Genomic DNA, 22,730 nt, shown 5'->3' on the forward strand with positions numbered 1-22,730 from the left:
TTGGTACTTTCAATATGGTTCTTTCTGGTCTTGGACGTTAATGAAAAGCTTGTGCTTTAAGCTGATAGGTTACTGTCTCTTTTTTTTTCCCCTACACTGACATAATTTGCAAGGGTGTACTTTGCCCTAGCATCATTTCTGTAAAGAATTTACAGAATTCCTAATTTCTTGAATCAAGTTTGTGCAGCTACTAATCTAGTAATTTATTGAAGTACGGTGTTTTTATTTTGCTGCTCACTGTGTGGCAGCTTGCATTCAAGGTGTTTTTGTTTTGCTGTTCTCAACTTCCCTGTTGAGGCCCCTCACACAGGTTTTTTTCAGCACCTGATAGTGCCACTGCTTTATCCCTGTGTAGTTCCTTTTCCTGGATCTCCAAACTCTGCTTCCCTGCCAATTCTGAGGCAAATACAAATTATCTGTCGCACCTACAGGTACTTCCTGTGGACTCTTGAGCTCTGTTTTGTTGCTGTTTCCCTTACCATGTGAGGTTGACCCAAAAGTTCAGAGGTAATCCAATACTGAGGAGTTCTACAGTAATGCAGTCAAAGGTAGACATTGAGGCTTAATGGTGGCAGTGGGGTTTTAGTGCAGGAAAGCATACACCGTCTTGCACTGGAAATAATGATGTTATTCCGTTACTCGTTTCTAAATCAGATCTTAAGATACAGTCATGATTATGGACAGCTCAGCGGAAACATCTGTTCAGTCAACCTTTAAGCAACAACAACAGGGAGGCTGCACTACAGAAAATACTCTTTCATTAAATAAGTAGTATTAAGTCATCATCTTGAGTATTAAGCATGGCCAGTTCACTTAAGAAGCTGTGGAAAGAATCTTGAGAAAGGCATCAAAATTTACATGAGCCATAAAAAAAAAAAAGTCTAAAGAAAAATTACTGGATTTGGGCTTTTTAATCTATACCAGAACCAAATTAAATGTGAAGAGCAGCAACTTTAATAACAATCAAGTGCTGTATTTCATACAATAGGCAACTAACCCATGGAAGTCTTTTGCATGCTAAAAGTTAGCATTGATTGCTGGCAGAGTTTAACTGATATGAATAGAAGATGATGGATGCATATATATGAGTAGTAGCCGCAGTTATATCAAATGGACTGAAATATTTATGGAAAATAAAACTCCCCTCTTTCAGTCTTATGCCAGCTAAGCTAAATAGAAATAGAAATCTTTTATTTGACAGCTTTCCTAGTAATTGGCTATTATGTGATCTTTCACAAGCTTTATCTACACGATCTGTTCCTTGCAGTTATCAAGGGTTAGTTCAACTTTGATTTTATGTGATATTGTTACTATATGGTACCACTCACATATTACTGACTGCTGAAAAATACAGTATCTTTTCTTAACATTGAGTTGTGTAGCAGAAACACTATCATCAGAAATGCAGCTATTATTTAACAGAACTTACAGACTTTTTGTGACTACAGCTGCTTTTCCTTTTCTTACCCAAGTGCATTCACACTCCTTCTCTATTATAGACTTGCCAACTGTTAGAGCATTCTTTTCGTTTGCTCCCATTTATCACAATCTCTTTGAATGGTAGTTGTATAAGTGGAAAAATGACTTATAGATAGGTAGTGGCATACTTGAACAGTCAGCAGTAGTTGATAGGAAATGGAGAAACTTCGTTGACGATTTTCATACTAGAAATACATGCAAGTTCACATAAAAGTATTTTTCAGATGGATAAAAGTTCAGCTTTATAATTGCCAACTATTACTTGACAGGGAAAGCCCTAGGTGTGGAAAACTTGACATAATTAGTTCCCAGATCATTAGCCAAAATAATGAACAGGAGAATCATTATTGCGTTATTATATCGAATTTAGGCTTGTGTAAGGGCAAGCAGAGCTTGTTAGTGTTTCTGAAGAATGTGTCAGTCAGAAATTAAACAGGCCAGAGACTGACAAGAGCACGCATAGTAATAAGTTCTGTTCCCCTTTTCAGTGCCTTGTCCATTTTGCGATGATAACATTTTTTTTAGGAAACATTGGTATGGACAAAGCATATGGCCTTATAATACTACTATCTGCAGCCATTCTGTATTTCTCAATGATAATTTCTGGCTCTTGGGCTTGATGAGAAGTCTGTTCTACAAGGATGCCACACTCAGCCTCAAGAACAGAAAGCATCTAACTTGGCTTTTAATATGCCTCAAGCTATCGACTGCTATCATAGGAGTTGTTGATGAATGAGTAAGGCTCCTTCCAGCCATCATGAGGTGTAGTTGTGGTGGCTGATATGATGGATTTGTGTTTGAGAAAGATGGTTCCAGAAAATGAGAGAGTGTGTCCGCAATACAAGCAGACCCAGAAGACAGTGCAATGCTCCATGCTGTGACATCCATTTAAGATATTTTGGAACTAATTGCAATCTAAAGTTTAAATCGCATGCAGGCAAAACTAAGCCATTACCTTATGAAACCACAGTGTTTCTGAAGGTCATTCTGTCTAATTCAGTGGTGGTTTCAGATACGAATCATGAGCTGTGGTCAGTTACACTAGATTGCATAGAGTAACTCCATTGGAAGGGCATTAGGAGGCTAGAGGTTTTGAAGACAGCATGCAAGGACTGACTTAAGTACCTTTCTTTAAAAAAAGGAGGTTGGCAATTGGTCAGAAGAGAAATGCATACAAGAGCACTTTTAGTTTTCTTTTTAACGATAATGTAATAGATGGCAATTTGGTATACCGTCCTTTAACTTTGTAAACTGTAACACTCTGTTACTAATTTATTTTTAAACTTCTATAGCATCTTTTATATCTTGATATAGAAAATATGCAAAGAAAGGGCAATCTGTCTAGTCTTCTCTACACTAAGGCAGAATCAACAATGTCTGTTTTTCTTGATAGATATTGTCTAAAAGGTTTTTTGGCTATTCGGTGATGGAGAATTCACAGCCTCTCCAAATAAGTCCAGTGCTTCATTGTTCTCATTGTTAGAAAGTTTCCTCCTCAGTATCTAATATGAATCTTGATCTCACTGCAATTCTGACATTTATTCTTTGTTCAGTTAGGCATCTATGTGGAGAGCATGGAGGTCACTGTGTTCATTTTGCAATAGCCCTTATTACTGCAGTGTTTGTAGATCTAGGACCTTAAATCTGTGTTCAGCCTCATTTCTCTCCTTTGGACTTTGTACCAGTTCTGAGTTGCAACAATCAAAATTGAACTTACTACTCCAGCCCGAGCGATTTCTGTGTTTTTACACAGTACTCCCATTTATGACTTCCAGTGTTGTGCCCACCTTCTTTGCAATTTTATAGCAAAGTTGACTTATATTCAGTTTGTGATCAGCCCACGTGCTCGTAAGCTACAAATACTTTTCTACAGAAGCATTGCATAGCCACTTAGTTTCTTTATTTTGTATTTCTCTAGTTATGTTTTACTACAAGAATCTGAAACTTTGCATTTGCCACTATTGCAATGCCCTACTTATCCCTGTTGTTTCCAAAGTAATTCTCAAGTCCATCAAGAGAATTCTGAGTTTCAGTTGTAGGTTTCAGTGTACTCAGTCCCTCTCTGACTGATGTTATTTGCAAATTCCTTCCATTTTTTTATCATGTCCCTGAAATACAGCCTACTAGTTGAGAATAAATGAACAATAGTTCCTTAAGTAAAGAGTTCTGAGTAGTTCTGTAGCCACCTAATTACAATTTATATATCCTAGCTTTGCTTAAGAAAATGTCATGTGACACAGCATTGTTAAAATCAAGTTATAAAACTTGTGCTGTTTCTCTTCTATCACAAGGCCTTTTATGCTGTCAGAAAGAAAATAGACTGACTTGACGTGACCTATTCTTGACAAATCCATGCTGGCTGTTGCTCAACTCCTTGTTAACTTCCAGGCAGTTGTGTATAGTGTGATATCTTGTGCTTTAATCATTGCACATATTCTCCAGAGCTTGAAGACAGGGGGAGCAAGCTAGATATTTAAACATAGGTTTCTTGTGTCAATTGAGATGTGCTGCGGTATGTAGTCTAGTACCCAACTTCTTCCTCAAAAGGTTATAGGTCTCCTGTAGGTTCTGGGTTGTATCTGCCCAGAATGTGTCCATATGAATATCTTAGGATACCCTAGGGCATCTCAAAAAAGAATCGGTTGTCTGTGTGTAGGCCATAGAGTTCTTCTGAAGCTGGCTTAGTCTGTTAAGTCCTTAGCTGTGCTTATTCCCTTCTTTAGTCACAGGTTATACATATGTGCTGTCTTTTCTTTCTTTTAACAGTTCTGAAATAGATACATAAGTGGGCATTTAACAGGCTAGTCTATCAAGCCCAGATGATTTGAATGCATTTGAATAATAATTATTCAGCTCCTTGCTTGTTTAAGGGTGAGTTCTTACCCTTTTGCCTTTTGTTGCTGGTATTAATTGTATTAAGTACCTCAAAGCAGCAGATTTGTGGTGAAGATGGATGCAAAAAAGGCAGTATGAACATTAGCTTTGTCTCGGTGTCCCTCTAGTTTTTTACCTGTGTTGCACAGCAGACCTTTTCTTTCATCATCTTCTTGCTCCTAATGTACTTACAGAATTACTTCTTCAGGAGTTTGATATGTCCCTTGCCAACTGTGTCTAATTTTGGCCCATTATACCATGTTCTGCTGTGGTATTCTTGCTTAGTAAGTTGACCTCATTTCCATTCCCTGCATGCTGCGAGATCGACAGTGACGTCCTAAGACAATGTGGTCTTATTGTACAATCCCCATTATTCCTTTGCAGGAGGCTTTGCACTCCGTGTGGTCAGTATTGTTTATTTAAATAACTGTAAGGTTTCTTTAACTCCTTTTTCACTAGCACCACATTCTTGGGGATTCTCCCAACTAATTCTGCATTTATGAAAGTATGCCTGCTTGAAACACATTTTTTTAATTCTGTTGCCGTTTCTTCTTTCTTTTTTTTTCCCCAAACAAGCTTTAGTCTTTTATATTACTATCAGTCATATGAATTATCAGATCTCCATTTTGCCTATTAAGCCAAAATGTTGATGTGTCAACTAAATCTTCCAAGCCCTCCTACGAATGTACCATTTGTAGTTCTTGCATTAGTGTTCAACCATCAAAGACTGATATAAATGTGCCACTGCCATCATATTGGCCCCTTCTTTAACCCCTCCTATTATAAATAAACTTGTTTTGGCAGTGGTCCACAGAACCGTATTTTATTTTATTTGATTTGCCCATACTATTGGGCCACATATATAAATACAGCATTCAAATTTTGGAGGTATTAGCAAGTCTGTCTTTACAGCATGTTTCTTTCCTCTGTGAGGGCTGTTTTCTATCTTTGCTTACTTATTGCCATATCTCTAAACCTTCTTGGAGCATCACCCCACGGGTGAAGATGCGAAAGCCGTTCTGCTGTAGCACCTATTAAACCACGACTTCATTAGCAGTATATGTCTGTCACTGCTGATAAAAATATCAACAGATCCCTATGTTCCATGATGAGTCCTACAGCCTTCTTGTCACTTCTCATCCACTCAGTCTCGTTTCTGGCTGTATTCTTAGGGTGAAGATAGATGGATATCAAAGTTTAATAACCAGTGAAATGGGTAGATTTTGCAGGCATCATACCTACCAAGACCTTCATGAGGTTCATCAGATAGTCTTTGTTGTCTTCATTCCTCCCGTGGAATCCCCTTTGGAGGTGGTGAATCTCTTGGACACTGGGAGCACTGGCTTTTCTTAATCTGTTCTCGGGATTGGTTCCTCTCTTTTTCCAGAACAGGTTCTAATTTTGGGATTACTTCTGTCTGTATATAAAGATCATATGAAGGTTTGGAGGGTTTAGCATGGAGAGAGCTTTTTATTCTCTGATGGTGTGCTTGGGTGCCTTGTGCTATTATATCTGAATTTCAAACTTGCCAAACAGTCTCATATGTAAACTAGTTACTGGTGCCTGAGACTGCCTATTTAAAATTTACATGTGCCCATTTTAAACGTGCTGTTTCAAGAGGAATAGCAATGTAGTCTTTGGTGTCCAGTGCAGCAGATGTGGGTTTATATCTGTCAGTGCTCAGGAGCATGTTTGTGACTGCTTATACCTGGAACACTTTGTTCAAATATATCTGCAGAGCTTGTATCTAGTTCTGCTCTGTGTGACAAAGTGTATCTTTTATAAGTTTTCAGTAGTTAATGACAAGGTAGATGGCCTTTAGAAATGCATTGCCTTGTCTTTTATGTTGTGCTCTATAAGCATTAACAGGAATTAATTTGGTCAGTGCTTTTCTTGCTACACTTTTCTGTTGTTGCAGTGTGTTACCTCTTTGTAGCTTTCCCGTATCCAGCTTCTGAGCTGTTTGACACAGAGGAGGATAGGATTCACCTCTAAATGGAGACATCTAAATTTATATGTCTCCAAGTGTGCTAAACTCCCATTACCGATCGTGCAGATTGAGTCAATACATGAACAAAGAGCCTGAAGAGCTATTTGTCTCACTGTAAAGTAGATGCTGACTTGCTAGTCAGCCAGGTAGTCCTCTAGGCTCCATTGACTGCATTGGCTAGATCTCCACTGACTGTAATAGGAGACTGGAAACCTAGGCCATGTCTAGACATTTACATTAGTTATTTTAATCTTAAGCAGAATTCCATCCAGGAATGCCACCACCCTCCATTACTTTTTAAGTTACATTTGTGTAGAGCTGTAGGGTCTAGGCTTGTATGCCTTTGGCACTAACACTATAGAAATCATTAATAGCAAATATTAATCTTTGTCATCAAATGATAGTTTGTAAAGTATGAGTTTGGATATTGTTTTTGTTATGATTGCTAGCAGTCACCCCTTCTACTCACTCACTCAAAGAATCCCAAAAGCACTTGAAGTAGTGGCCTGAAGCCGTTGATCACAGGTGGCAAGCATCCAGTTTTGGTGGTGTACACAGATATTTCATAGTATCACCTGGGGACTCGCTTGTGAATTGATGTCGTGGTTCAGCTCCAGCCGGCAACTAAGCACCACACAGCTACTCACTCACTCCTCTCTGGTGGGATGGTGGAGAGAATTGGAAGAGTAAAAGTGAGAAAACTCATGGATTGAGATAAAGACAATTTAATAGGTAAAGCAAAAGCCACACACGCAAGCAAAGCAAAACAAGGAATTCATTCACTACTTCCCATTGGCAGGCATCTCCAGGAAAGCAGGGCTCCATCACACATAACAGTTACTTAGGAAGACATGCACCATCATGTCAAATGTCCCCCCTTCCTTCTTCTTCCCTCGGCTTTTTATTGCTGAGTGTGATGTCATATGGTATGGAATATCCCTTTGCTTAGTTGGGGTCAGCTGTCCCGGCTGTGTCCCCTCCCAGCTTCTTGTGTACCTCCAGCCTACTCGCTGGTGGGGTGGTGTGAGAAGCAGAAAGGCCTTGACTCTGTGTAAGCACTGCTCAGCAAGAACAAAAACATCCCCGTATTATCAACACTCTTTTCAACGCAAATCCAAAACATAGCCCTGTACTAGCTACTATGGAGAAAATTGTCTGTATCCCAGCCAAAACCAGCACAATTGGGCCAAACTTATTTTTGCACTTTCTGTCTTCTATTCCACATACTGCTTCACAAACCTTGAAAAAGTCTCAAGTCTAAGGTCAGTTTTTTCTATTAAGATAGTTGATAGGTATAAGTAGTCATTGCTTACATCTGTATTTGGGTGGCTAAAGTAATATGAGTAGGTAGCCTATTTTAAAAAGTAGGGACTTTAAAAGAGAAGGCGGTTCAGTCCTGTTACAACATGAACCACCAAGCTTGGTGTTAAGCACTGAGATATCTGGTTTTTGCTCACAAAGACACTGTGGCATGGAGGAACAAATAATGCATCAGACTTCATGGTTACCAGTAGGAAGTGGTGGAAATTTATAGGATCAACAAACATGAATTTGGACAAGGTTGGCCTACCCAATGTAATAGATGCATAAGAAAAGCACAAAAATTAGTCACCAAAGTGTGTGTTCCAGAGTACTCACCTAGTTTACAGTAGTCTGCATTCAGAGGATGTCCAAGTGGTAGAAGCTCGTGCATGTTGAGGTGTGCATTGGGTTATTGCAATCTCTTGTAAAGCTTACTATCACTTTTTACTAGATTTGATAGCAATTTTTAATCCTTTGGGGATTTTGTGGAGCAAGAGAGCATCTGGTAGCTACATCTATTGATGTTCTCTTTGGATTTAGATTGCGAGGGGGTGTTTCATGCTGACAAGCTTCAGTAGCAAATGTAGAGGCCCTAATTAGGAGCCTGATCTTCTTTATGCTTCCTTTACTGTTAGTGGAAACAGAGGAGCTCTTCCAGAGTGATGATGCAGAGTACCTAAATTAAGTGTTTATTTCTGTGTACTTGGACTCAAACAGTTCTGTTTCTTGGAGAGAGTTCTGCTTAGTATTAGAGATTTTAGGAGGAAAATACAGATACCGGTCTTTCCTGTCACCTGTGAACTTTTGCTCTGTGATTGTCAAGACTGAAATGAGCCAGGCCCAGCATGTTGTCCAGCCAGCTCTCTGAAGTGTTTGCCTTCAGAAAGTCAGTCACTAAGGTTGCCACATCTTCAGGTGCTACATTTGCACTGTACATTCATCACAGGTCAGTTTGATGCTGGTGCCCAGTGCTGGAGAATCGGATTTGTTCCATGTGACAAAACAGCAGTGGTGTCTCTCCATATACATAAGTAAAATGTAATTTTTCCTGTGTGTGATATAAATGCTGCTAAATTTTTCTTTTTTAATATTTTGGAGGCTTCAATGCAAAAGTGTCAAAATATATTTTCTCATACCTTCCATCTTTTGCACATAATTCCTTTTACATACCTTTGGGAAAGTCTGTGAATTATAGGACTGTTCTTCCTCCAAGATAAAATATAAAAGCACAAAAGAGGGCTAGCAGCAGTTTGTAGAAAGTATATAATTACTTGAGTGGTGCTGAACACTTAATTTGGATGAATCTTCACTTCTCTCACTGATTTTTTGTTTGGTTTTGTATTGTATGGTATTATGGTCAAATGGTGTGATGTTCACACATAAGCTTTGATGTAAGAAGTATGTTATACTACACAAGAACTATATATAGTGGATCATTAGTAGTTTCATAAATACATTAGGAGATTTTTGAATAATTTGAAAGAGAGAGAGAAATAATAGATTTACTAATACCTTGTTTTTGAAAATTCTAACCAAGATCAGATAACCTACCAGTACCTATGCAGTACTTGCTGTATCCCTACTAAACCACCAGTGTGCATCTTCACGTTGAGCTACACAAATAATACCTGTCTTATTGTCAGGAGAGAATTTTCAGTGGAACTTGGAGGAAAATAATTGAAGTAGTTGTTCATAGAAAGATTACTCAGTTCCTTTTGATAAGAGTGTTTGATGTTTGCTTTGTAATGCAAACAGATTTTGGGTTTTAGCAGAAATGTTTTGGGGCTGGGTGTTTTTTTGTTTACTTTCAATAAAAAGAGGAACTTTTAAAAGCCATTGTGAATTCTGCACAGAAGTATTAATTAGAAAACATAATTCTACTATTGTGCTTAATCAGGAAAACAGAAATTTGAAGCTCAACAGAATAAAACATAAACTTTCCAAGAAATGTTTGTTGTTCCAGCTCATTAACACACTGTCTCTGTTGGACAGCATTTTTTAAATACCATAAAAATTAATAGTGTATTTAAGAACTGCTTTATTGGCATGTTTCTTCAAATTCTAATTTAGACCTAGTGGTTAATTGTGCTGTCTCTGTCATCAGAGCATAGAGAAGTAAATACACCCTTTAGCTTCAAAATTTTCAATTTTCGCTTTAACTTTTGGCTTAGATGAAAATGCGTTCTTTGGGTGAGGTAAGAAAAGAGGATTTCACTAGAGGTTGTTAGTTGATACTTTGGGAGGAAGACCTCTTAGACCTTCCAAGTTCAACAGAGCAGAAAAAATGTCAGCCTGATTTCACATGGCTAGGGTATTGAGAAAAGGACTAAAACGCCTGTGTTAGTGGTGTTTTTGATAGACTCTTTCGAAACAACTATATCTAAAATTGCTGCTTTTGTGTCTGTTCTGACTTGTTCAAACTTTTTTTCCCCCGTGTCAGCTAAACAATTGAACTTCTTGTTAGTTTAGTTTGGGTTGTTTTCCTCATTTCATTGTGGATCTGTTTTCTACTTAGTACTTTTTTCTTAGAACATTTTGAAAATTTCTGTCTCATTCACTTTAGCTCTTCGGCCAGTGTGAGTTCCTTTAGCTTTTTTGTCCTCATCCTTTTCTCTTTGAGTTTTAACTGACTGAATAAATTCTTCCTGTTCTATTCCCAGCACAGGTTTTTATTGATCTAAAATTTCTGAGCAAGTTTGGTGAAGTCACTGGGGCTCGCCAACTCTTTATTTCCTGTGTTTTTTCCTTTTTTAAGGTATCTCTTACCCTAAATTATGTGTACTAAGTCTAGATAGTGATGACTACTTTCATTCATCCCTCCATAGTGTGTTAGCCTGAAATTATTTTTTCATATAGTATTAAAATAGGTCACTGGAAGCTTCTTCTCTAATTAATTAGTGTGTTTCCACCTTCTGTATCATTATATGCTCTTCCATCTAGATTTCAGCTGTTCCAGCTGCTTAAATCTTCCGTGAGTTGTGTGGTCCCATGAACACAGGTCTCAGAAAAGGTCCTCTTCTGCCAGTTCATTAAAGGCAATGACTATCATAAAGTTAGCAGTGACTTCTTGAGTTTGTTCTTCTTACTTTTTTTAACCTAAGCGTCTTTAACATCATATTTTTGATCGTGTGAACATAGTTCCCTAATACTTGTAAGCCATTACAATTAATATCTAAAGTGGTCAGTGCTGTATGCATCTGTTATCCGATCCAGTCCACAAATGATCTGTTGTTCCATTGCTAGTTAACCTATATTAATTTTCTTCTTAGGTAACTCACAGCAATCTTCTCATTCTCCCTTTCTGCTATTCTTCTGCGGGTTTTTTCTCCCTCCTTTATTCTTCCGCAGGTACTTACTACTTGGCTTTTTTTTCTGGTCCACAAGAACTAATGAACTTCAACTATGACCTTGCTAACATTTGCTTTCAGTTCTGAAGTTCCAGCCTGTGCTTTTCTCTCAGGTGGACTAGTTAACATTTGAATTTGGTTGACCCTCTTTCTAGCATTTAGCTTGGGGTTTGCAGTTTCTTTTTCACACCTTCTAAGAAATTGTGCACCCAAAAACTTGGCACTTTTTTCCCAAGTATATTAGCTAGTAGCCAATAAAATAAAAGATGCAGTAACTCTTCCTGCAGATCTTGCTTTTCTCATGTCCTTAGAACAACAGGGTGACAACGAAGCTAATACTGTTCTTGTATTCACAAGGTAATGTAACTTGGCAGTCTTCATAATGCTCTCGATTTATGCAGTCTTGTGAAATAGCTCAATCACACTTGGCTATGTTTCATATTATGTTTAATGCAATCTGAAAGTGGATTGCTGCTGAAAAGTGCCATTCTCTTTCTGCCTCTTGTGGTATATTCCAGCTTTGCGTGGGATCTAATGATCGTATGACCTTAGGGTAAGTTGGATCATCTTGCTGATTTAACAGAAAATTACTGTCCACAAATTATTACTTTCCTATGAAATTTTTTGATCTGGCTAGTGATATGGCTACACCGTTTGCCATCAGCTGAGCAATGGAGTTTCACGAGGACCATGCTTTTCAGAGACAGCCTGCATTTAAATAAGGTTAAATATGATAATAACAATTTCATGTCTATATTACTCTTTCCTGCAAAACACTGTCAGGCTTAGGGATAAAATCTTGAATTTACTGAAGTTTGGAGTAGAACCTACACTGACATGAATGGATGTTACTATTTCACCTCCTTTTATGTTGAAACTGAAGGTAGCCTCAGCACCTTGCTTGGAGGAACAAAGAATTGTTTATTTAGTAACTTGTGATTCTTTTCTTTGTAACTTCTCTTACCTTTTTAGGAAATTGTGTAAGTGCTGTTTTCAACCATATACTGGTTTGTTTGTTCAGGTGCAAGAGGCACTGGTATCTAAAAATCTCACTTTAATGTATTAATTCTGAGATTTAAATATTTCTGGAAAAGTTCATTTGTGCAGAAAGAAGATAATGTGTCTTACCAGTTTGATTTATACAATAAGTACATGTTCTTTATGGCCTTTCTCTTATCTCACTGATTTTATTTTCTTGCTGCTTCTGCTGCATGTTTCACTGTTTCTTTCTGGTTTTTCTCCAGTTTCAGCATTAGTCATAGCCTATCTAAAATTAATATGCATGCATTCCACAACCCACATCATGAGAATTGTAGAAGCAATATATATCCACCCTACTTGAAAGCGAATCCTGTGGCTTGTTGGCAAAACAATGCCATACAGCAGAAAATCACAGGCAGCAGTACTGTAGGTTCATATGCTGCTGAGGGACCCTGGTACCATGCACATACTGTTTTCTTGCTGTAATCAAATGTCCTTAGCATTGCCTGTTTTTTAGAGTCCATGCTTATCACTCCATTTCTCTTTTTACTACTTCACATCTTTCTGGTTTACTCCTATGAGATTATTGTGGGACAGGCTGTCAGCTAGGCCATGAGTAAATTAGCAAAGACTGTTCTGAAAGTAGGGCCAGTATTATCAGTGAAATATAGAGCTCAGTGAGGGAGATAGAGCTAAATATCATTTAATATTTCTGACACGTCTGCTTCTTTCTGGCTACAGTTTGAAACAAGCACTGAGAATTAGGGGATATTACATAGCTAAAACATGTGTTAATATGCTGGAAAATGTGCTGGTTTTTACTGCTAGGTCACAAATGGTGTTGTCAAACATTTATCTCTTAGTTACCGTAAAGGACATAAAATAGTGAGAGTGTTTGTTCTAGCACCATTACCTCTTCTGCTGTTTCCTCTCTTTCTCTCTTTATTTGCTAGTTCATACTTACTGTCTGTTTATTTGTTATGCTAGAGGTAATACCCACTGCTAATTTGTTTTATATAATTACTTTGTTCAGTTATTAGAATTCTTTCAATAGTCAGACATATCCTCACAACCTGAAAACAAGCATTAAGTTTTATGGTAAAAGAAGGCTCAATAGTTGGATTGCCTTTAAAAGTTATTGTAGAAAACTTTGTGATTAAGACTTTTAATGGTGTTTTATCATTGCATGTTTGACAGATGTAGAAAGTAAAAATAATTATTATGTTCTTTCATAGTTTTCACTGTTGATGCCTATAAAATTATGTGTATAGCTGTTTTTAGTTTTAGTGCTGAGCTTACACCAGTTATTTTGTTAAGGTTACCTGTCATCCACCCTTCTGCCGGTACAGCATATTAGCTACCATGAGTGTTAGGTTTATTTAGAAACAGCAAAGTTACTGTCTTCATTACATTTAATTAATTTGTTTTGTACCATATTCCAGGCAGATGCACAAGTACAATAATGATCTTGATTTTTGATTGTGTACAATAGCTCTAGACATAAGTGCAAGATAAAGGGCTGTGATTAAAACACATCAATCAGTTGTAAACTGGGTTATCATCCGTAATACTGTTGACTGAAGAGAGCACGCTGATGCTGTATTAGACCACTTGCATTTACAGTAATGACTATAATGAAAATGCTGTTTTAATAGTAGTAGGTGATTTTCTTTGTTATTCCCACTCCCTGTCCCTCCACATTTTCCTTAATTGGAACTCTGATTTTATGTAATCTTAGCTGACGCTATTTCTGACACTATCTTCTGCTACCATCGGCTTATTTTCTAGATGGGAAGTGATGGAGTTTTGCGCCTCAGTAGTTCTGCTCTAAATAATGAATTCTTCGCGTATGCAGCGCAAGGGTGGAAACAGCGATTGGCAGAAGGTAACTCTCTACTTGTTCTCAGATTTACCGAAGGCTAATTGTTTTTATGAAGAATGTCTCTGTTTCTACATTTGAGAAATACTTTTAGAATAGAAAGTGTAATACACCAGTAACTCAGCAAAAGAAAAATTGCTGATTCCATTTTGAATTTAGTGTACGTTTTTACAGCTTGCTATGGCAGCATGTTTTGACAGTTTAAAAAAAACCCAAGCATTTTCATCACTGCCAGCCTTGGAAACGTAAATGCATGCAACTAAATCCCACCAATATACTTTTGAAATACTGACGTTATATGATAAATTAAATCTTTCTATGTCACACTCACTTTTCTTTTTCATTATTTTCATTTGGAATTGTTGGATAACTGTAACAGAAATCACTATGTCATCTTTGTATCTGTAATTTATAATTACGCATATTAAGCTAATCCTTCACAACTTTTATTCAATATGTTAGTATTTGTTTTTTAGGAGAATTTACACCAGAAATGCAGTTGCGCATCAGACAAGAGATTGAAAAGGAAAAGAAAACAGAACCTTGGAAAGAAAAATTCTTTGAAAGGTTTTATGGTGAAAAGTAAGTATTGAAGCAAATAAAAGCATATTTTAATTTTCTTTTAGGAGGAAATGAAAATATAATTCTCTGCTTCACATAGCACGCTCATGTCTGTAAAACTTAATAAAGCAGTTATCAAAGGCAGTCATTCCCTAGTATAAGAAGTTGTGGGTAGAATTATAGTGATGTGTCTGCACTTGCATTACAGTTGCATTTTTAAAAGTTAGTAACTCATCCATAAAAATTCATTCCAAGGAGAGCTTAAGACACAAGGCCCAAGTATGTGAGTATTTTCTAACTATCTTTTAAAAGATAGCATTAAGGCAGTTCTCCCCTCCTGCAAAATATAAATACAGCTTCTACAGGCTAGAAGACCAGTAGAGATATTTCTATAGTATGTTTTTATTTACTTTATTTTTTCTAAGCTAGTTGCAAAGTTTCTGGAATCAAATAGTGGTTTTTTATCGTTTGGCTGATATGGCCCTTTGCTGGAGTCGAATATATGACATGGAAGAAATATTGGCTAGAGACAAATCAAAGTGACAATGACTAGTCTAATTTTAGAAGTGAGATGCAAAGAATAAATAAATACCCTTAACTGATTAAAATTAATTAGATAGTATCACTCCAGGTGCACAACTGGGGCAAGTCAGCACAATGTCATTGGATGAGGATACAGAGATGGCATTCTGCAGCAGCTGAAGATTCAGTTGTTATATTCAGTGCTTTTTAAAATCAAAATTTAAGGAGATTCACATATTTTTAAAACTCGAGAAATTTCCTTTTAAAAATTGCTTTAAGAAGTTAATCCATCAGTACTTAGAATTACATCTCTGTTTTTAAAAATATTAAGTATTAGAAGTATTAATTATTATAAAGTATAAACTAAATCTTTGAAAGTTACTAATCTTTTTTTTTATTTTCAAGTATGTTTAATGGAATTTATGCATAATACTTAGCAGACAAAAATGTGCCATGGGAGCCATGAGATGTCTTAGTTTTGTTGTTAGATGTTTAGGAAATCCAGGGCACATGGAACCCTTCATGTATGTGATTAACTTAAAGATTAAGGCATTGACTAAAGTGTTTCTGCAGTAACAATGCTACTTTGCACAATCCACTGCCTTGGACCACTGGGAAATGTAATGAAAACAAGGCAGCAAATGGACAGATCCATTTTAATATTTTATTTTGCACATCCTTTCTAGGTGCTTTCTCCCACTTTACATATAATGGAAATTCTAGGGTCTTAATATGGCAGACTTTCTTATTGTCAAGTGTTTAATTTCTTACTTAACAGCTTTGAGACCTCAATGTAGTCCAGGTGTTGATCCCTTTAGAATCAAAAAATATTAATTAGGTTTTTAGATAACTAACATAGTGGCTTTTCATTATGCATGTCAAGAGAAGAGTCAGTTACCAACCTTTCATGACGGAAAGGGCTATGTAAAGTATTGGCATAGGGCCTTTCACAAGTTTAGTAACAGCAAAGCATGAGTACCTCTCTCTAGCTGAAGCCTGTTCCTCAGTCACAAATGACTGTCACATGCACAGAGAATGATACTCATAATTTTACAGAGCCAGCAGTCCTGCCGTGCTAGCTGAATGCTGGACACTATAATGGTTGGCAGATAATTACTCAGTCTGCAGTGATACATGTCATTTGGGTTGATAGGTTCCTGACATCACCATTGTTATGCAAAATGTCACATTGCTCATCATTTCCATTTTGACTACAGTATTGAATCTGGTCCCCCCTGACCTTTCCACAGCTTGCGTTGTTTCACTTGCATTCTTCTTCCTGGCTGTTATGTAGGCAGATCCTACTTCTTTGCTGCCTGTCCAGATTTGAGTACTTTTTCTCATTATTTACTGACTGAATGGTAGCTTTTGCTATAGTTAACACCTTGCATAAGTTCTCTCACCTTTTTTGCCTTTGGTTTTTAAACTTGCTTTGAGTATGATTGGGCTTTGTCTCTTTTCAGCTATGTTGGTTCAACTGAAGTAGCAGATTTTGAAAGCTTTCTGAGCTATTTCTCACTTGCACTGTCTGCAAAATGGATCTCTTGCAGTCTAACTTGCTCACTCTACAGTCAATGCGGTATTTGTGCTCTGACTTCAGCTAATCTGATCTTTTAATATTCCATAAGTAAATTCAGGTTTCACCTTATACTTAAAGAAGGACCATTAATAGATGCAGAATCTTTGTAAACATTTTTACACACTCCCCAGTTCATGGCATTTAAAGGTTTTAGAGTGCTTCTTCCATGTTGGCTCTACACATTATGTTTCTTGTGTTTGCTGTTAACTCTACCCAGGCTGTTTATCATAGGATTGTCAGTTGTAGTTTACTTCCATCTATTTATCTTCTCTTTTCACTTACTCATGTTTGTTCATTTTTCCTCTCTGTGACTTTCTTTAAAAAGCAAAAACTTCATTCTGCGGTCATTTATCTAGGATCAGCTGATGCATGTTGCCAGAAATCCACGTTCTTCTGGCTTGTTGACCCAGGATTGCAAGGGTTATACTCTATTCTCTCAATATATTATTTCTTTTCCCACTCTTGAGAGAGTTACATGTCAGGATAGTACTGCCATCTTACTAAATCAAAGCTTTAATTTTGGCTACACCTCCTCTAAATTTTATTGCTGATTTAATCCTTCATTAGTTTTTTGTGGTTTTTTTTCCCTGGTACTACTTATCACAGCACTAGAATATCAGCATATTCTTGAGTAGCTGTTTGGAGTTTTTTGTGTGATGACTGACTGCCCTTCTTTATAGGTTGAATCTTGTCCTTAGCACTTTCACTGATGGCTGTTTACTGCTGTCCTCATATTTTTGTGCTGTTTTGCAAACTTTGGGTGTCTTTTTCTCTAAGAAAGAAGACATCAGCTGTTTATCTTGCAATCTGAGATTGCCTTAAACATGCTGATCTTGAGCCTTCTCCTTTTGAAAGCCTTTTTCTTCACTGCAGTATCTTCTTAAAGATAGTAGTATTTTCAATACTGAAAAAAAAACCCGATTAAGATTCAGTACATGTTCTGCTGGCCTTAATCCTATATTAATTTATTTTTCTTACACTTCTTCCTCTGCAGTGTGTTACTAGAATACATGTATTTGTGTAGTGTCCATGTGACAATTGCATTCACCTTTATCTTGTCCTTCATTCCTTTGCCGATTTTCATTCCCTGAAGATAACTATCAGGCAATATCTTTTCGTGATGTAAGCCAGCTAGAGAAAATAGACCACTGATTCAGTTTTCAGTAATGCAGTGGATTTCTTTCCCCTCCTCATTTTCCTGAGATAACTTTTTCTTGTTTATACAAGGAATTTTAGAGGAAGGAAGGAACTCACCTAAACCTAGGTAAACTAAACTTTACTCACCTAAACTTAGACTATGTAGGCAACCTATAGTCTATATTGAAGAAAGACACATCTTCTGAAATGCATTCAATGTTGGACGTGTAAGTTTACTGTTCTGAATTGCTCTCTAGAGGATCCTTCCTCAGCGTATTGATGGCAGAGGGACACTTTGTGCATATTATGTGACTAGTAGTAGGCCGTATTAGTAATCATCCTGAGAGTGCTTTTTAGGGTACCAGTTCCAGACTGTTTTATTTTTTTGTGTGTTTACAGCTACTACTGTAATGCATCTGTTCAGTATTTTTAAAATGCACAACCACAGATTTTGGTTTTTTTACATGTTTCTGTACTTCCATAGACATGGGCCTTTGTGATCTCCGTATCCTCTGGCTTCACATTGACAAGTTATCTTGCTTCCATAATTTCTGAATGTCTTTTATGCTCACTTATTTCCACATTATTCTTTGTTTTCTGATTAAAATGAGAACAGAGATCAAACTTCTATTAGTTAGCGTAGAAGATCCTTAAGACCATGAAATTTCTTTTAACGCTTCCAACTAAGCTTTTGTGTGTTTTCTACTGTTATGGAATTGCTGAGACAGAAAGTCTGCTTGGAAAATCTTACTAAAGGTGCTGAACACCTGTACTCCCACTGTCCTTAGAAGGAAATGAGGATGTCAGAGCACTATGTTTTTTAAAATAACCTTTTTTTTTCAGCCCTTGGCTTTTGGTTTGGTTTGGTTTGTTGTGAGTTTTTTTAATTCTGTTGAAGTAATAAAACTTTTTTGAACTAATATTTTCAGGACCAAAGATAAGAAAATCTTCAGAAGACAAGTATATGTAGGAATGGTTTCTTTGCACTTCATCCCTGAAAATGAATGCATACATTGTAAATATGTGTCTTTTTAGCTCCTTAAGAATGTTAAACTTCTTTTTAATTATAGTGAAATTGAATGAATGGTATATACATAGATCTGTTCATTTAGAAATAGTTTTCATCTTAAATGAAGTATTTAGTTTGCTGAAAGAATGGAGCAAAACCACACAAGCTGTCAACTGAGATCTTTATAATTGACTCTTGAGTTGTAAAATGAAGCTAAAGTGGAGTTATTTTGATTTTCATCATAAATTTGAAATAACTGTCAAATTACAAAACTGAAGCACATGCTTTGCCTTATTAGTTTTAGGTGCAGCTTTTTCTTTAAAGTGCAGCATTTAAGCCATATTGCTGGCTGTGTTGACCCTAAATGCAGGTGTAGGAGGAAAAAAGGGATTTAAACAGAATATGAGTAGTGGTGAATCTGTGTAGCTTGCTTTTTTGTTTCATTGAAGTGCCAGATAGTTAAATAATGAATAATAGATTACTTATTTTAAAAATATAAGTTTTTTAACACTGATAAGAAAATCTGATTAGTTAAGTTTCCAAAATATGTAAAACCATATATGAGTTAGTCAGCCACCACTTAACCAAACCACTCTTTTTAACTGGAAATATGTCCTTTTTGTAAATAAAAGATGTGGACGAGAAAGACAATCCTATTCCTTTGTCATGTCTGTGATGAAAAGACCTTTTTAATTTGTGTGGTTTTATTTAGATTGGGAATGTCAAGAGAGGAATCAATGAAACTCACTGCAGTGCAGAATAATGATGAAGATGAAAGCAAATCTTTGTGTGGATCTTCTGGCACACCTGGTCCTTCTAAGCAAGCAACCTTTGAGGACCAAGAAGAGAAAGGCGCTAAAATTCAACCTTTAGCAGAGAGAGATTATTGTCCATCTCTTTGTAGTATGGAACAGGTCCCTGTCAAGGATCTAACAGCAGACTCAGAGGATATACTGATACCTGAAGAATCAGTGATTCAGGAGGAGATTGCTGAAGAGGTTGAGACAAGTATTTGTGAATGCCAAGAGGAGAACCATAAAACAGAACATGAGTTTTCTGAGGAGTCAGTAAGTCCAGCTGGCACAAATGAAGAAACAGAGGCAGCACAGCTTGCAGACAGTGCTGAGTCCTGTGTCATGATGAATGATGTAACTGATACTGTATCTCACATTGAAATTAAAGTGGAGTTGAAGTCAGAATGCCCTCAGGAGGAGATGTCAGTTGTGATAGATCAGCTGGAGGATTGCGTATCGCCAGCACAATCAGCTTCATCCACACGCTCTGTCAGTGATACAGCAGAGAAGGATTCTGAGTCTGCAAAAGAGCTAATTGCACCAGAAATGCAAAATGCTGCTCTGGAAGGCTCGTTGTTCACTGGTGGAGGCATTGCGGTGGATATGGAGCTTCAAAGTGACCCTGAGGAACAGTTGTCTGAGAATGCTTGTATTTCTGAAACTTCCTTTTCCTCTGGAAGTCCAGAAGGACTGTGTGTTTGTATTGCCTCTCCTGGAGGAGACACTCAGTCAACTTCAGAGGAACCCTGTACTCCAGCATCTCTTGAAACAGCTTGCTCATCTGAAGTGTCCAGTACTGAAAACATTGAAGCTGATATTCAGCCAAAGGCCAGTGATGAAAACTCGCACACACCTGTAATGTCAGAAATCTCTCCAATGTCCACCTCACCTGTAACATCAGAAGCATCTCTGATGTCAAACTTACCTTTAACATCAGAGGCATCACCAGCTTCTAATTTACCTTTAACATCAGAAACATCTCCAATGTCTGATTTGCCTTTAACATCAGAAACTTCTTCAGTATCTTCTGTTCTTCTAACTTCTGAAACATCCATGGCAAATAGTTTGCCTCTTCCATCAGAGACATCTCCAGTTTCTAATTCCTCAAGCAATGAAAGACTTATTCTGCAACAAAGGAAATCACCATGTTTGCTGGAGGACTCTCTTCCCACTTTGAAAGATGAAAGCTCTGCCATTCCTAAGGTGACTCAAGAAGAGAATCTTGTTGTTCAGCCAAAGCAACTCCAGAGTGCCCCTGAAAGTATGAAAGTCGGTCCACTAACAATTATACCTGATACTTCAGTATTGGAAGAGGCCCAAAGCAAAAACCTCAGTCATCAGCCATGTAAGTCACATTCTGAAATTGAGAAATCCTACATTGCATCCATCCCAGAACACTCTCCTCCAGAGGTGATCAAAATTAAAAATCACAGTGTTCAGCAAAGAAGTGACAAGAAAGGTACACTCTTGCCATCAGAGGTAGCTGTCTTATCAGAAGGATCAGTTGGCAAAAATATCGAATTGCTTCCATCAAAGCCACATGATAAACTATATACCTCATCTCTAGAGAAAGCTACATTCTCCGAAGTGTGCAGAAGTAAATCTCACAAGCTAACAGGCAGCACCCAAAGCCGTCTAGAGAGTTCACATTCTTCCAAGTCATTAGAACCCACAAAATCACCTGAAGTGAGGAATGAAAGTAGAGACCCAGAGATCCCAAAGAGGAAAACAGCAGAACAGCACAATTTTGGAATCTGCAAAGAGAAGAGAGCTAGAATAGATGATGATCAGCCTAACCGTAGTGCTTCATCAACGAGTTCATCTGATAAAGATCAGCCACCCAGAGAAGAACCCCGAGTTCCACCCCTTAAGGTAAAGTAATGAATAAACAAGCTGACTTGGGAACTAAAGGTTTATTATCTCCCTCCTACTGACTGCATGCAGACACTGCATGGTGTATTTTTTGTGGAGCTGTGAGGGGTGTTAAAACTGATGGTTTTGCTTTACTATTACATTCCTACCATGCCAAATTACTTCTGATATAAATATACCTATAGTTGCTCAGTCAGGGTCTTTGCTACAAAATTGCTTTTGTGTGAGGGAAAGCTTTCTAGGATCTATGGCTTAATCTAATTCAAAAGCTTCCCCATCATTTACACAGTGCTACTAGTTCTTCTAATTGCCTAACTGTATTATCTGCTTGTTCTCCTGCGGATGACTTCTCCAGCAAGCATGAATAATAAATGTTACCGTAACCAATACTAAGAAAAACAAACAGTGCCTTAATCCAGCAAGAGAACCTAGAGTCAGAATAGTTGGAGATCCCTTTGCAAGCCCAGGGCTTGGGGTAGGCTGAAGTACAAGATTTCTCTGTAGAATTAATTGGAAATGGAGACCTGGCTATAAGGGGGAAGTGTCTAATTGATATATGTATAGATATCTTTGTTAATGGCAAAGCAAAAGGTAAAAAAGATACAACAACTAAGCAAACACTTTTATGTATATCATTCTGCTATGTAAGAAAGTAAATTCCAGTTCAAAGTTTTTTTTTCTAACAGAAGGATCTATAGATTTAGTTATATATAGGCTCAGCATTTTGACCCTTTTGATTTTGTACATGATGGCATCAGCCAAGTTTTAGATCCAATTTGCTGAACTTAAGCCATTGACTTTGCAATACTAGTTCCTGATTATTCAAAAATGCCCTTTTCTGCATTTATTTTTAACTACTGCAATCACTGAACATTGTTAATATGGCCAGGAGGGCAAACAGGCTAACTGTTTTAATAACTAGTGTGGCAGCATATTTCAACTAACTTATTTTTATGAGCAGTGATGCAATTGGAAGTTAGCCCATTCTTAGTTTAGTGATATTCTTTCATATTTGGAAGGTCTCTATCTAGCCTAATAAATTCTAATCACTCTCTAGCACAAAAGAAAATAGATCACTAGGGAATAAAAACGGTCATGACTATATAATAAAAATAATCAAGCACTTAGAGCTTTAGCAGTTCATGTATGTTCATGTAAATGTTAAAGCCTCGCAGTAGTAGGCCATGAGTGTTTACTTATAAGCCAAAAATTTAACTGCTAGGAAAAGTGAAGTATTCCAGCCCTCCAGACCAGCATAGAGCTGTATGGTTGTATAAATGGTTATATATTACAATACCATCTTAATATTGATTTCTGCTGATCTCTTATGGAAAATCAGATGCTGTCAGTCTTGCACAGTCTTAAGAACTGAGTCTCCCTGAAGCCTCCATCTAACAAATGAGA

The 22,730-nt window shown here is 37.2% G+C and overlaps 1 protein-coding gene across 1 annotated transcript in view; it reads left to right on the forward strand.

The window, feature by feature from the left end:
* The window catches only part of ASXL3 (ASXL transcriptional regulator 3), a 135,569-nt gene that overhangs the window by 108,008 nt on the left and 4,831 nt on the right, over positions 1-22,730 (forward strand). The window contains exons 9-11 of the mRNA XM_068396971.1: positions 13,762-13,858; positions 14,329-14,434; positions 19,373-21,326. Coding sequence (XP_068253072.1) covers positions 13,762-13,858; positions 14,329-14,434; positions 19,373-21,326 — 2,157 coding nt within the window. The remainder of the gene's footprint in view (positions 1-13,761; positions 13,859-14,328; positions 14,435-19,372; positions 21,327-22,730) is intronic.

Source organism: Nyctibius grandis, chromosome 3 (genome assembly GCF_013368605.1).
Source record: "Nyctibius grandis isolate bNycGra1 chromosome 3, bNycGra1.pri, whole genome shotgun sequence".
Classification (NCBI taxonomy): Eukaryota; Metazoa; Chordata; class Aves; order Nyctibiiformes; family Nyctibiidae; genus Nyctibius; species Nyctibius grandis.